The 16,868-nt window shown below is 37.5% G+C and overlaps 1 protein-coding gene across 1 annotated transcript in view; it reads left to right on the top strand.

Moving 5' to 3' along the window:
• The window catches only part of BTBD9 (BTB domain containing 9), a 143,627-nt gene that overhangs the window by 94,521 nt on the left and 32,238 nt on the right, over positions 1-16,868 (top strand). The window contains exon 10 of the mRNA XM_088052755.1: positions 1,559-1,666. Within this exon, the coding sequence (XP_087908881.1) occupies positions 1,559-1,666 (108 nt within the window). The remainder of the gene's footprint in view (positions 1-1,558; positions 1,667-16,868) is intronic.

Consider the following 16,868-nt stretch of genomic DNA (forward strand, 5'->3'; position numbering starts at 1 on the left):
CCATTTTCCGCCACTTCCCTTTCCCCTTCCTTCTGACACTTCCTTCCTTCCTTCCTTCCTTCCTTCCTTCCTTCCTTCCTTCCTTCCTTCCTTCCTTCCTTCCTTCCTTCCGCCACTTCCTTCCTTCCTTCCTTCCTTCCTTCCGCCACTTCCTTCCGCCACTTCCTTCCGCCACTTCCTTCCGCCACTTCCTTCCTTCCGCCACTTCCTTCCGCCACTTCCTTCCTTCCTTCCTTCCTTCCGCCACTTCCTTCCGCCACTTCCTTCCGCCACTTCCTTCCTTCCGCCACTTCCTTCCTTCCTTCCGCCACTTCCTTCCTTCCTTCCCCCACTTCCTTCCGCCACTTCCTTCCGCCACTTCCTTCCGCCACTTCCTTCCGCCACTTCCTTCCGCCACTTCCTTCCGCCACTTCCTTCCTTCCGCCACTTCCTTCCTTCCTTCCTTCCTTCCTTCCTTCCTTCCTTCCTTCCTTCCTTCCTTCCTTCCTTCCTTCCTTCCTTCCTTCCTTCCTTCCTTCCTTCCTTCCTTCCTTCCTTCCTTCCTTCCGCCACTTCCTTCCTTCCTTCCTTCCTTCCTTCCGCCACTTCCTTCCGCCACTTCCTTCCGCCACTTCCTTCCGCCACTTCCTTCCGCCACTTCCTTCCTTCCGCCACTTCCTTCCTTCCGCCACTTCCTTCCGCCACTTCCTTCCTTCCTTCTGACACTTCCTTCCTTCCTTCCTTCCTTCCTTCCTTCCTTCCTTCCTTCCTTCCTTCCTTCCTTCCTTCCTTCCTTCCTTCCTTCCTTCCTTCCTTCCTTCCTTCCTTCCTTCCTTCCTTCCTTCCTTCCGCCACTTCCTTCCTTCCTTCCTTCCGCCACTTCCTTCCGCCACTTCCTTCCGCCACTTCCTTCCTTCCGCCACTTCCTTCCTTCCTTCCTTCCTTCCTTCCTTCCGCCACTTCCTTCCGCCACTTCCTTCCGCCACTTCCTTCCTTCCGCCACTTCCTTCCTTCCTTCCGCCACTTCCTTCCTTCCTTCCCCCACTTCCTTCCGCCACTTCCTTCCGCCACTTCCGCCACTTCCGCCACTTCCTTCCTTACGCCACTTCCTTCCTTACTCCACTTCCTTCCTTACGCCACTTCCTTCCTTACGCCACTTCCTTCCTTCCTTCCCTCCTTCCTTCCCTCCATGCCTCCCAGCATAATCCTTTTAACCACCTAATTATTTTTTCTGTCCTCTCCTATACTGACTTTCTGAAACAGATCTTTGTATTATGTCTAACGAAGGGGGTGCCATGTAGCAAATAGATTAAAAATAATTGGATTGATGTAATTGATTAATGTTCATAAGTTGGTTATTGTAAGCCTGTAAGTCTATTACTGGCCTGAGGATAAGAATAGAGACACCATAGTTTGAGATGGCAAAACCAGTAAAGACTTTTTTGACTGTTAGAGGTACATTCCAAAAGAAACAGTTACATTTAGAAAGGATTAAGTGGGGAAAATAAAGGGCTGGAAAATTTTAAAGGTTGCTTTGATATTTGTTTAACTTACCACTCAACAATTTCTTCATACATAGGTTGCTACTTTGGGACTGTGATGATCGGAGCTATAGCTACTACATTGAGGTTTCAACAAATCAGCAACAGTGGACCATGGTGGTGGATCGCACAAAAATTTCCTGCAAGTAAGTTTAGTTTTTTCCACTCACTGGCACAAATTAAGAACTGGAAGCTGAGGTTTTTGGTGGGTTTTGTGTTCACTACTTGACATAGTTACTGTGAAAAGAATGATCATTGCATAACCTGTACATCAATGCAAGACTTTCAAACTGTGAATTTTAAGAATCAGTTTCTTAAGATTGGTACTGGATCTTCAGACAATCAGTTGTATTCTTCATTCATAAAAAAGTCTGCCTACCATACCCTTGGTTTTGTGATTACTAGAAGTTAAACTGTGTTTTTCGGGAGGTCCCATGTGTATGGTGATCCCTGATGTCATATCACCCTGCCTTGAGAAATGTAGTAGGAGAGGGAAGAGAGTATACTTGGTGTCCTAGGGTGACTTTATGATGTTTGTATTGCCAGTTGTCTGTTCTATTTATACTAGATACTATGTTGTGCACCTTTAATACTAGTTCCAAACAAAAAAGAAAAAAACCCGCACAATTTGTTTTCAAAAACTACACTCACTCCTCCACATTCTTCTCCTAGACTGTGTTGTCTACAGTACAGACAAACAGCAAAAAAAGGTTCTCCTTTACTTTTAATTAAATTTTTTATCTAGCTAAAGCAAAAAAATTCCCCAAACTATAGTTTTTTCTTTTCCTTAAAACAGTTCAAATGTACTCTAAACTTAAAAAAAAAAAAAAAAACCACCAAAAACTCACACCTAAAACCCACCAAGCCTAAGACACTACATTCCAGTGACAAAAAATAATAAAAAAGTAAATAAGCCAAGCTACTCATCATAACAAAAACTTTCTAAAATTGCCATCTCTTCAAAACAACAAAAAACTTTATTTTTAATATTATTCATTTTTTTATGCTTATAAATACTTGACTTATTAAATAAACAATTTTTTCCACTTTTCTCCAAAAATATTTTTTCCAAACCAATTAAAAAAAAGACAAACCACACTTTCTAAAAAAACTCCATTCAAAAGTTTCTTCCCAAATTTACCCTAAACCAAAACAAATACACTTGGTAAAGGATTTTGCTAATCAAATGTTTTTCTCCCTTATCAAATTGCATAAACGTACTGTATGACATCTGAAGAGAGTGGGGAGAGTGATGGTAAGAACCAAACCATAATAGACCACACAGTTGCAAAAGTTTGACCTAGTCTCTGTTCAAAAGTAGTGTACCTGACTTAAGCACTGAACAATGCTTTTGAAAAGCACCCTTCCAGAGAAAAAGAGTAATCCTTAAGCAGAGATAAAGAAGAGAGAAAAACTTCCATTTTCATTTGAATACTTAAATCAGGAGAAATCAGGCATTAATACTCTCCACGTGTATACTCTCTCTTGGCTTTACTGCAGTTTCTACTGATAAAATCCATTCCTCAAGTATGGAAGAATAATTTAGTGCTGAGAGCCTTCTTAAACTATGTGATGATGGTTCTAATTCCTGGCAAAGAATGACCTAGAACACTGGTCGTGGTACTGCAAAGACAGTCCGCAAATTTATATATTAGGTATCCAGAGGTCACGTATGCTCAGAATTCAGTGATTGTTGATGGGATGTGGTTTCCTGATTAACCCCAGGGAAGCTCAGAATTACAAAAATCTTACATCTTTCATTTTCCCTGAGTCAGTTTTCCATAAGATGTGCTTTCCTTCTTTGGACAAATTCAAGTCATCAGCTTATATGGGGTCAGCCCCCACCCATCTTGTAGTTGTGCCAACCAAAACAAAATTGATTTTACAAGTTCAGAGGCATTCTGAATATTCAGTTTGTCACATTAAGCAAGAGAGTAACTCAGTCCTTTGCAGCAGCACTGCTGACACACGTTTTTCTAAAGTTTGTATTTCATCTCTTAACAAACAGTGTGACTCAAATGCTTTACAATGCACTCTAGATATGTTAGTGAAGGAGAATTTGACACACCCTTTCAGTGCCTGTAAAGGGCAGGGTATTGATGAGCAGAAAACCTGGGTTCTGCCTGCAGGTCTGGAGAATGATTAAATCTTTATTCGTTCTCAAAGACATCTCAGTGTAATAGATAAAATTCGCCTTTTTGTCTGCCTCCAGCAGTGGGAGCACTAAAAGGCTGAAACCACAAAAGGGAGAGAAAGATTTTCATGAATCTTTGTGCACTTCTTCCTTTTACATTTTGATATTGAAAGCCTTGTAACAGTGAAAATGAGCACTTGCTTAAATATGCACTGTGCAGGTGAAATTCCTGATAGACTGCCCAGTTCAAATATCTTTTCACCATGTTCAAACCATGGTTTTTGCTTTTTTTGTTATTTTCAAAGCCTTAGCCTTGAGCAAATAAAGGTACATACCTGAAGTAAAGATAGCTGCCTTCTTTGGGTATACTTCAAAATCTAGATTCAAAACATAGGTACTCTGGAAGTTCTCAAAGCAGTGGCTGCAGGAACAATTTTCATGTGGATTAAAGAACTGCATTTTGCCTAACTTCTTGCTCTGACAGATGAGCAGTCAGCTGGCATAATGCCAGTCTTTATTCTTGAAGTCTACAGACTGTAGAGTGTCCTAGCACTGTCTGTAACTGTCTGCTTTAAACAGATAAAAAGACCTGGTCATGAAGCTTCCAGAGCTCGCTGGCCATCAAATTTCAGGTGATTTCTTTGCATCTGATAGCATTTTTTTATGTTCAATTTATATCTCTTGCCTTTATGATCAGAAATACAGACTGCATTTTTTTTCAGTCAAATAAAGCTAAATATGTTTCATTTTATCTTCAGGTATGATTTGCAGAAATGCTGAGGTTACTTCAGCTCAAAAAGTACTTGAATTGTAATGGCAGTTTGATAACTAAGTATATGTATAATATAAAAATATAAAAAATAATATCTATAATATAAATATTTTTTCTCTAGTAAATATGTTAAATAAATATATAAAATGCTATATAACTGCCAAATGCTACAAATTTTAGGACTGGTCTTTAAAGAACAGAGAACTGTAATTTCATACAGTGTGTCATTGCATGCAGTACTGGAACACTAATTTTTTTACTGAAAAATACTGAAACACGGTATGATTTAAAAAACCATACTCTTAGTGCTTAAAAACAGTTGAATTTAGACGGAAAAGATGTCATCATTCAGTGACTCGTGCTCACTTAAAATTGTTGGGTAAATTTAAATATGGTGGTAGAGACTTTTTAATGAAGACGGAAAAATTAAACCAGTCACTGCCAGGAATATGTGAAGAACTAACTTTTTGGATTAGTTTCTGTAATTAAAAATAAAAAAAGCTCAGACTGAAAACCTGGGGATGGCGTGCATGAAAACAAACAACTTGTTTTCACTTTAGATAATTTTAACAGCAACAACAAATAGAGAAGATAGAGTTGGATTTTAACCAAAATTTAGAGGTGGTACAGTTTTTCTGGTTTACTGTCATAGAGTAATGGGAAAGATACTCCTGCTGGATGCAAAGGACTTCTTTTTTATCTGTCTGTCCTTCCTCTTAGCATAACATTCGTATTTTCAGTCTGCCTCTGAATGCTTTCTGTTACTGATTTACAGGCTCCCCAAGGAAAAGGAAGGATCAAACTGAAGCACTGTGCCTGTGTTTGACTCATCATCAGGTTTAGGCAGACAGTTACAATGCCTACATTTGGTAATTTTCATTAACCAGAGTAGAGCAGACAGGGATAGAAGCAACAGTACCCTCATCTCTTTGTTCTCTTTCTGTTTTTGAATGCTGCACTCCTCTCTCACTTGGATGAAACAAATCTTTTGCTAATGTGGTCCAATTTTGCAGGTATTTTTTATCTCTTCCAAATCCTATTTTTTTTTTTAATGAATATTTGACATCCCAGCCTGAAATGAACTAACACTATGTTGGTATAAAAATTGTCTTCACTTAGACTTGTGTCTTTGTTTAAGGAAAATAAGTAGGTATGTCCTTCCATGGGAGTCCTATTGCCTGCTTGACTGCAGGTACCTCTCAGAGGAACAGCCAACTTTTACATGTATTCATGTCAGGCTAAAATATGAATTCTTTCTAAAAAGTATGCTCCAAATTACATCTGTTTCTCTTACAAATACTGGAGATGTGAGTGCAGTATAAGTGGTTGATAAAGTCTTGAAATCCTGATGTTACACTTTCTGGCATTAGTTCTGTGTTTAATATATTGCAGTAGACTGAAGAAAAATAACTCATATGCTTTCTAGTGTAGAAAATCAAAGTGGATATTGTTAAAACTACATGTAAAAACATGTGAGAATTTCAAAGGGACCCACATTTGAAGAGACAGAATACTTCAATGAGAAAATTTTCATTATTAGTAATATTCCCTATTAATTTTCCTGTCTTCAGAGAATGTGTGGGTAAGAGTTCTTTCTGTAGATAAGACTTTTTTTCCTTCACTCTTTGCTCCCTGGCTTTCTGGCTACCTGTTCTCACAGTGGAGTTAGACTTTTGTGGAAGTCATTCACCTGCTGCCTTGCAAGTATTCTGTGACATCTCCAAATAAATTTTGCTCAGTTGCTGGCACAAAGGGTAGGATGAACCATCTGCCAAACACAGACCTCGACAGACACCTTTGATAATCAGGAAGTGGCAAAAAAAACCTATGAGAAAAAAAATTAAATTCTGTTTAAAGAGAATGTATTGGTTTTGGCAGACTACTGAAGCATGAACTTCCCCTTTAAACTATCTTTAGGTTAGTTTAGGTGCTGCTTTAGTTTGTTTTAATGGCATTTGTAATCTAGTATTTTGTGTAAATTAATAATTCAGTGCTCAAAGGCAAGAAGTGACAGGCTACTCCTAACCTTCTCTCAGTTTTAAAAGGCTGAAGAAAAAACTGGCTGTCTGTTATCTTCACAGGGGAAGCTTGTGTACCTTCCCTAAGTGAGAACCAATTAATGCATACTGGTTGTGTAATTGACAATTTTCACATCCTCTGTGGAGGCTATTTTTTTTTTTCTTTTCCACAAAAAGCTCTTTTTCCCTACACAGTATGACAGTAATAAAAACCAGTCATGTTCCCTTCTATTTTTAAAAACATTTATAAGTGGACTTGAGCATGTTAGTGTCGAATAATACAGACTTGCACTTGTTAGGAGAATTTGCTGACAGTCTGAAAGTCAAATGAAAATCAGAAGATACCAAAGGCCAGTAGGAGAACCAGACCTCAGAAATAATGACACTTCTCATAAAATAAACCCTGCAAGGACAAATACTAAGCAGGCTATTGCAGTGCTCATCAACTCAGTATCATTCTGCAAAGTTTTCTTCTTTGTAGTTATTGTGAAATGGATCTAATCCCTTGGTAGCAGTATGTTCTGTCTAATACTGCGATGGAATTTGAGAGACAGTGAATATTTTTTATAGATGGACAGTTCTAAAGCAGTTTGTACCAACTGTCTCTAATGGCTGGTTGATATTTTCTTGTGGCAGGCATTACTGGATTTCCAGGAGTTTTATAACATACTGCATTATACATATATTTTTAATTCTTTGTCATTCAGAATGTTCTATTGTTATAAATGTGTAAAAGCTCCCAAACTTAATTTCACGTTTCCACTGCTTATTAAGTTTTTCTTGTATAATACCTGTTTTAAATTCTCAATTCTCAGTTCAGTTTCCCTCAGATTTTTTTTCTGTAGTTTATATATAAATCTAATCAATACTTTCACATGAAACAACCTTTGAGGTGTGGATGCAAGATTCATTATCAAAATGTATTAACTGTCTTATGATTGATTTTTTTCAGTATAATTTTCAACTTTGAGGTTTTTGCTCTTGTCAAATGTTTCACATTTCTACCTTATGACATATTATGTGCATTCCAAGTTTTCATTCGCTACTAGATTTTATTTGAGAATAACTCACAGGTAAAGAACACCTAGAGAGATCTAGATCATGTGCTTAACAGTCCTAAACCACTTTCCAGATGTATAGAAAAGTGTTTTCCATGTTGTCTGAGGATTTCAAGTGAGAAAATACTTCTGCTCTAAACAATAATAGTGGCAAGCTCAAGTTGGGATTTTTTTCCTAGGTATACTTTTATGAAACCAGGTTAATATCTATCATGATATGATTATTTCTTCTGCTGTGGAGATAATATTTGAAGTGTATGAATGTCTTTCCTCATAATAGCATGTGGTACATTATGTACTTATATTTGTAGCTTCTAATATTTAACCACAAGCACAGCAGTTTTTTATTCCTGCCCTCATCTAATTCCTGCACTTCACTGTATGATCACATTTCTAGAATTCCCTTACATCAGTTCTCATTCATCATTATTCTCCTTAACGGTTTTATTAAACAAGAACTGTTTTCTTGTATAATAAAAAGGCTCAGACGTTTCTCAGCTGTTTCCAGCTGCCTGTATGCCTGCAACACATTTCTTCTGTTGCTTCCCATCAGTTTTGCATGCATCTGTTGTCTTGTCATACCTAGAATGAGAAAACAATATTTTCCTAATTTCTGTGTATTTCTTAATTTTGTCTCATACCTGAGCTCCCAAGTGGCAGGGTGGAACAGAATAAAAGGAACTGCTATTGTACCTCTGATGTCAAGCAGATTTTTTGGACCATATTTTGTCCTATTTTACATTAAGTTAATTTCACAGCAAAACTCTTCTTGTACCTCTCTTCTTCTGATGAATGGAGTATATTTCAGCTATGGTTCATCCTGTTTATTTCATATGAAGCAAATTTCACAGCAACTCTGTGAAATACAGATGCCTGCTCCAGGGTTGCCGAACTCACTGTAGTCACATTCATAAAATACAGCATGAAATATATTCAAGCAAGATGTCTGGGAAATTGCTACACTGTTAAGCTCAATTTCAAGACTCACTTCACAAGAATAAACTAAGAGTTCTCATTAGTCTGTTCATTATCCCCATAATAATGCCTACTAGAACAAGTCAGACAGATTTAAAGGGTCATTTTGTGTAATTATTGAGCTTTTAAGCCCTGCATGATAGAGGCATCAAAGTACATCTTTTTCCCTGTGTTTATATGCTCACATTTTTGAAAGATTCTAATAAGGCAAAAGAAGAAAGACTTCAGCTTCACAGTGCTGTCTTATTAAGCAGAAAGAATTAAGATTTCACAGAGAGGAACCAGAGTTTCCATTTCAGAGCACTAGGAGCCTCTCAGCAGTGTAGAATTTCTGCATCTAACATTTAATTTGCTAGCTTCTGTTTTAGGTGATTCTAGCTTCACTGAAGAATGGTCTGGCTTCTTTAAAGTTACATTTCTTAACAGCAATTCAGGATCACAAGGTTTTCAAATTGTTGATTTGTCTTTTCTATTTTTCCACTTCTACCTTCACTTCCTTGTGTTTGCTTTTCAGCCACAAATATACACAGATTTTTTTCAGCAAGCCTTCAACAGAGTAACTGCAAAGTAACTTCAAAGGAGCTGCAACCTGCAGTGTCCTATTCTGCCTTAAATGTTTTTTTCCCCTGTACTTGTTCATTGCAGCTCTGCATGTACCATATTCATTGAAGTTTTGCCTTGCTCCTTTTTGCCCTGGAGCTGCCATGGTCTTGGCTCCTCTTCATCCATATTGCTGTGAGGAGAGTTGTGAAAAAGTAACTGACATCCATTTGGATGTTAGTTCAGTTCTGCTCAGAGAAAATAAGCAGTACTAAATAATACCCACAATATCACTACCTGTTCCTTTTAGGTATTGGGATTTTCCCCCATGCCAGCAAAGACTTGAATGTCTCTTTGGAGACCAGCAAAAATTGTTAAATTAAAAATAGATATATATATTGCTATTACCATCTAGAAAAAAACAGTTTAAGAAGAAAAGGCAATTCAGTATGTGTAAAATATTTGTAGTATAGTCTTCTATTCAAAATAAAAAAAACAAACAGTCATTTACTTTCAATAATCATATTGTGGTAGTACATTGGATTGCCTTCACAGTCATAAATTCTCTCATCTTGAAGATGTCTGTGGGTGGATATACCCACATGTATGTACATGTACCCCCACATGCACCCTCTCAGCACCTGTATAAATAAATATTACTACAAAAAAAGTCATCCATATTGTACACGTCTCCTCTGGAACTGGCCCATTTATCTGCCTGAGATAAGAAAGGAATGCCTAATACCTGAACTGTTGTGGCTGTGTCTCTTTACTTTGAAATACATTGTTGTTTAAGATTATAAAATAATTAATTAATAAGAGATACCCAAATATTCATGATCTAGAATGTAAGGGTTTTTTTTTGTCTGTAGCCCTTTCTTAGAAGCAAAATCATTAAACCTTAAAAACGAGATTCACTTAATAATTTATAAAAATAATTTAATATAAACAAAAAGACAATTAGGAGACAAAAGAAATAAAGCAAAGGGTTAAAACGGCCAGGTGCCCTGGCGGGTTGCCAGGAACACACCTGGTATCTCAGGAACACTCTTTTTATCCCCCCCTGCTGTAAAGGTTTAATGCATATTCAAAGCGTCCCCTCCCTGGTTCCGCCTTCTTAGATCATGATTTTTGATTTGAAACAATTTTTATTTTCTGCTGGTCAGCATTTATTTTTGCTGGTCATCATTATTCTAGCTGGTCATCATTATTTGAAGTTTGGTTTCCTTTCTTTTGCAAATGGTCACTTGTTGATAACCATCTGGGCCTCTCATCCTTCCTTTTGAGGGCAGCTGGGCTTCATATCTTCTGCTGATAACAGTTTGGGCTCCATTGTTCTCCTGATAAGCAGCTTGGGCTTCACTGTCCTTGCCCTCTGGGGTTTCCTTGCCTTGTACCTAGGAAATTCTTTTAAGCTTAAGACTTGTTAGCAAGAAAAAAGTACATACATAGCTAAAAAGTATTTAACATATAATATTCATCTGTGAAAGCCAATATCACAATACAAATTTATAACATTAAATAATACAGCAACTGTTGACATCTTATACTGTCAGGAGGCCAGTCAAGTCTTAACATGTCAAATCAATAGATTTGCCCTAATTTGGTTGTTAATTTTCAGGATCTAATTTAATGAAAACTCTGAAAAGTACACATTTGTTTATGCTGGTCAAAACAGGTATGGTCTTTAGGGTTACAAATATTTTGCATTGAGATTCATACAGTATGAAGCTATTGATTTTTCCCAGTAATATTTTTATCAGGAGAGATTATAATAATGAAATATAAAGTGAATGAATTATTATATATTTAGGGTCATCCTTTGACGTTTTTTGCACTATGTGACATGTGGTCTATTTTTTTAGAATAATGCTTTATCAGTTTGTTTCATATACTTAGAGATGATGCTTCCATTTTGCTCTTTGCTTTTCTATTACACTCAACTCCCACAGTAAGAATTTTTTATTTCTGAATACCAGTATGTTGTGTCCACAGCCGCGGGATCAGGTCCAGAGAATCTACAGTTACCGGGAACCAGCATGGGACACCAACGAGACGGGCTTCTGCTCATGAAACGATTTATTCAGCATGGGAACAAACTCAGATCCAGAGACAGAGAGTCCCAAACAGAGGCAGGGTGATGGGTTTTGAGGGACAGAACTAGGGAGGAGTTCAGGGTCAGGGACCACTAGGAACACAACAAGGGAGAAACCCCAGGGGCTCAAACCCGATGAGAACACCCTGGGCTGCCACCTCACAAGGCGGCTGGGGTGGGGCAACTCTTCCCAGACTCACAGGGCCCAGCCCCCAAAGCAGAAGTTCAGAATTCACACTAGCTGGCCTTTACAGCCACGCCTCTCACTTTAACAACGCTTATCTGAAACTAAATCTTTGCCTCCCTGAGGCACCTCACACCAGTACAGAACATCGTCATATTACCTAATTTAATTCCATTATTTTTCTTCTATACCTGTAAACTAATTTTTCTTTCTTAATAGATTTCATATATTTCATGTACATATTTATAAAATCATTCTAACTTTTTCCTGATACCTTGGTTGCTATGCAAACAAGTTTTTCCTGACTTTGTTTTGTGCTCTTTCATCATGAGTCATGTTTTCTTTTTAAAGCTGTATTTGTGAAATTTTACCCAGTTTTTTGTCTGTAAGTTTTGAAGGCAGAGAATTCCCAACTAAATACTAAAATTCAGTTTAACAGACTATTCTGAGGGATTTTCATTTTTTCTGTTCAAAAAGCAACAGAAGAAAACTTGTATTTGTTACTTTTGTCTGTCTTGGTTCACTTCACTCTCATGTCTAAAATTACTGCAGTCATGAATTCAGGTTCAGGGTTTTTAGTGGGTGAGTTTCAGTCTGAAGTCACAAGGCTTTCCTTTCTAACATTGAGGTTAATAGATAATTCATTGTGGTAATAGAAAGGGTAAGAGTTTTCCTCCCTTCCATTACCAAACCTCACTATGCTTGTATTGCTTTTGGGAGGAGGCACATGCTGATTTACTTTTTTCACTTTTATTCTTCTTAGAGGCTGTGGTTCAATTTACTGCATTCCTTGGAGGTTTGACATATCAATTAGATATTATCGACAGTAATAGAAGAGTGGTTGCTGTAAATGTGAAGTTTTTACGAGTGGGCCATGAAATTACACCCAGGGGAATGAAGAGACAGGTGTAATATATAGTGTTAGTGTACACACTACAAAGAAACTGATTAATAGGAAGCATGTTTCTGCCTCATGTCTCTAAAAGAGTTGTTTATATATTTGTTTTTAATCAACTTTTCCAATGATATGAAAAGTTATATAGTAAACTAGTCATAGTTGTAGATTTATGGGGACAAGTCTTCAAAGTTGGAAGTATCCCATTAATTGTAATCTTGGGTATGTTATTGAATTGGATGGCTTTTCATATCTTTGCTACCAGTGTGAACATCAGGAGCAATAACTATTGTTAATAAGTAAGCACAAAAAACCCAGTTCAACCTTTGGGATTATGCAGACTTGTCACGTGCAGGTGTGCTCTGATGTACACAAAAGAAAGATGAACTCTCAAGTGATTCCAGTTCACAGCCTTCATCTACTCTCAGCTTCCTCTGCCACTGCCAATCTCCAAGGATCTGTGTGTACATACTACCTACACAGTTCGTACTACAACATGGATATTTGGCTTCTGGCATTCTGCCAGTTCCCTGCAAATTGATAATAATTTAATTTTATGTAAAATTTTAAAATATAAACTATATTTCAGGGAGTACAGAAAGGGGACCTATTGAAACTGAAAAAAAGTGTAAGCAGGCTAAATTATATGAGCTTATGTAAAAACGCTAGCAGTTGCCTACATTGGTATGTGGAAATATTTGAAAATTGATCACTGCATTTAGATAAAAAGGTAATTATCACATTTGATTTTCCCATTTTCAATTTGACTATATTTTAATGTTTTCTTCTTGTAATACGTTTTCTAAAAAACGTGAAATGTCAGCACTGAGGCTTTGAAAGCAGGTGTTACTATACGGAGTCTTTCAAGTGGGAAGTTTTATAAAGATGTCAGAAAGCCAGTGTAGACTTCATGAAGTCTATTTTAGGACAGAATATTTTTCTAGTAGGTCTGTTTTGTCAAGCCCACATTTTGTTTCTACAGCAAATCCTGTGCAATACAATATTTATAGCAGTTTAATAAAGGATTCACATAGAGGACAGATACTTGGATTGGTGCAAGGGACCAAATAATAGAAATTATCCTATAAATAGCTACAAATTTAGTTCATATGCATTCAGAATTATGAAATCCTTATGGGAAGTATTTTTACAATAAAAACTTCTGAGGGAAATTTTCCCAAAAGGTGTTAATTCTTATGTTTTTACTTGTCAATATAGAAAGCTATTATGTAGCAAACACTGCAAGAGGTGACTTAGTATTTATTATTATTCTCATATTTATTCTAGACTCTTGTAATATTTATATGAACCATTTTTATTACCTCTGTTAGTACTTAAAGTCCTTTTTGGCTGTTTGGTGTTTTTTTGCCAAGATGCATAATTAGGTGAGTTTTGCTTTCCATCTCCAAGACCAACAGATAAAAAGTTGTTACTTCCAGCTTGTACTTTCCTTGCATCTTTAGGAGTCCCATGTTTGATAGGCCACCTTTTGAGAAAGTGCTGTCATGGTCACAGCATGGCATGGAAACTCAGTTTTAGTTAAGGTAGACTAGTGGTAGAATTTATCTTAATTTACTTCAATTTATAAACCAAAACATTGATAACCTTTGATTTCTAACAATATTTTCTTTCTTGTGCTTTGTCTTCCCCCCTCAGTAGCTTGGGAGGCTGGATGGCAAGGGGTTGGCCAAGCGAGCTACTCAATCTGACATTTTTATATATGTCTGTTTTTCTGAATTCCTATGTTAAATTACAGCTGTAACAGGAGAAGGGAGTATTACTTCATTGTTTAGTACTGTTATGGTGGAAAACATGGGTTTTATAAGCAAATTATAAGGTAGCTATAGACCTTTTTATAGCAAAGAGTATCTGTATAACAATTACTTTTATAGCATTTATGGTGTGTGTGCTTCTGTGTTTATTTTATAGGTACTCCACAAGAGAGGCTAGCATTAACAAAGCAGGGGGTGCAACATCACACAGAGCATACTGTGGTACTCCTCCAATCTCAGTAAGCCTGCTTATCTGTGCACACAGTTTTTTTATTTGGCAGCATCACATTATTAAAAACGAGATTCACTTAATAAATTATAAAAAGAATTTAATATAAACAAAAGACAATTAGGAGACAAAAGAAATAAAGCAAAGGGTTAAAACGGCCGGGTGCCCTGGTGGGTTGCCAGGAACACACCTGGTATCTCAGGAACACTCTTTTTATCCCCCCCCTACTGTGAAGGTTTAATGCATATTCAAAGCGTCCCCTCCCTGGTTCCGCCTTCTTAGATCGTGCTTTTGTACAATTTTTATTTTCTGCTGGTCAGCATTTATTTTTGCTGGTCATCATTATTCTTGCTGGTCATCATTATTTTGGAGTTTGGTTTCCTTTCTTTTTGCAAATGGTCAGGGCAGATAACAGTCCAGGCCCTTCATCCTTCCTTTTGAGGACAGCTGGGCTTCATATCTTCTGCTGATAACAGTTTGGGCTCCATTGTTCTCCTGATAAGCAGCTTGGGCCCCACTGTCCTTGCCCTCTGGGGTTTCCTTGCCTTGTACCTAGGAAATTCTTTTAAGCTTAAGACTTGTTAGCAAGAAAAAAAAAGTACATACATAGCTAAAAAGTATTTAATATATAATATTCATCTGCGAAAGCCAATATCACAATACAAATTTATAACAACATGCTGGTTGCAATCTACCTGTTTCCTATCAGTACAGCCATCAGACTAATATCTAGAAAAAGGATGCAATTTTTCTTTCATTTTCTTGTTACCTACTTTTACAAATTCCATTAAAAAATACATTGCCACAGTTGAAAAAGTCGACATCCAAATAAGCTATGAAGTGTTTCATCACTCATTGTAGAATAAGGCATATGTAGACAAATATTAAAAAGTAAAATGGAGTTTGCATTTGCTTCCCAGTCTGCTTTGCTTTTATATTCATGGAGTGAGGAACAGCAAAATGCAAGATTTATGCCTTCTTGGAAAATGAGGAGACATGATGTTGTCAGGAAGATTAATCCACAAACAGCAGAGGTTTATGCCAAAAAAGGAGACAGAGGAGTCCTTTTACTTTATTCAAATAAAGGGAGAGGCCATGGGGCATTCCCCTGGGATCTTTCAGACTTTTGGAGGACGAAGACTCCTTTTTATCCTAATTTCCTGACTGCATTTCCCTCTCTTTTTCCCCATTGACTGAGGTACTTGAGAGGTACATACTTCCCAGAATGCCTGATTCCTAAGATTCCCCTCTAACATATAAACCTCCCTCTTAAGTTTTAATTCTTATGGAATTTGTGGTGTTTCCCCATTGTCTCTTTTTATCTTTCAATATCAAATTTAATTTATCAGCAAACATACAGTTTGTTTGTAAAGGCAAATATCTTTTTTCCACTCATCATTCAGTGGAATCCTTCCCACTGTTTCTTTTATCTCTCAGTGCTGGTTTATTTACCAGCAGACCCACAGCTTGTTTGTGTTATAAATGCAAAGGCAGATTTGGGTTAAATAAAAACAATTTATTATAAAACAATTTCTATAAAAAATAAACAATGAGGAAAAACCACAATAAAACAAACAGCGCAGCGCTGGGTGGACAGGGGTCTATACCCAAAGGTATAGGTGTTCCCAAATCCACGAAGGAGGGTAAACTGTCCGGGGTTTTTATAGGGATTTTTAGCCTTGAGGCCAAATTCCAGGCAGGCACCATTCATCAACAGTCCTTGATTGTCGTATGAATTGATTTCCTGGCGTTGGAGAATAGAGTCGAATGGACGTCCGGACCGAGTCTCCTCATATGTAAAGAAATTCTGAGTGGCTCTTGATTTCATTGTGGTTCAGGCCATCCGGATGGGATGGCTGGATCCGGGTTGGAGCCGATGGATATTTCGGCTGGATTTTTCCTTTTGTTTACCTGATGGCTTCCCCCAACGGTAGCCTGCAAGACGGGGTGTTCAGGTCCGGTGATGAGTATCTCGTCGGAGCCTCTCCGTGTTGGCTTGATGTTTCGTGTCCTGTCTATTCTTCCCCGTTGATGGTCACCGAGCCTGTCCTTGTCAGTTTGATGAGTTTTTGTCCTGTCAGCTTGATGGGCCGTGTCCTGTCTATTCTTTTTCGTTGATGGGCGCCGGCTAGGATCGTTATCCTTTGAGTGGGAATTCGTGGCTAGATCTGGGAAGGGCTTGTATGTCATACTGTACTTTATATTTTATATCATTATTGTTATATACATTTATTTAGATTTCTACGAATTTTTACAAGTTCATTTCTCACAGTCCCCCGCCTAATAATCCATTACATTAAAAATTCGTGTTATTTCATCTAATTCTGCAGGGGAGGACTATAATTTTTTTACTCACATTCATTTTCTTCCCAGTCCGTTAACGAATTCTCGCTATATGCTTGTGCCAGGTTATATTTATTTTCAAAATTCTTTAAGGCTTTAATCACATTTTCGTTTTCTTTTTCCTCCTCTAATTTCATTAGTTTAGAGAGAGGAGTAGGTCTCCCTTGTGCTTTCTCAGGATCGATTGGAAGTGTGGCAATCTGCATTCCTTGCACAACAGAGTGAATTAGTCTGATGAAGCAAGGAATTAAGCAGGGAAGGAAAATGATTCCGGCAACTGAACAAGTGATGAAAAATACTAGCTTCTTCCACCAAGCCCCTTGCCCGAATATC

Source organism: Pseudopodoces humilis, chromosome 3 (assembly GCF_049639895.1).
Source record: "Pseudopodoces humilis isolate 2021_Gansu_Grassland_sample_001 chromosome 3, ASM4963989v1, whole genome shotgun sequence".
NCBI lineage: Eukaryota > Metazoa > Chordata > Aves > Passeriformes > Paridae > Pseudopodoces > Pseudopodoces humilis.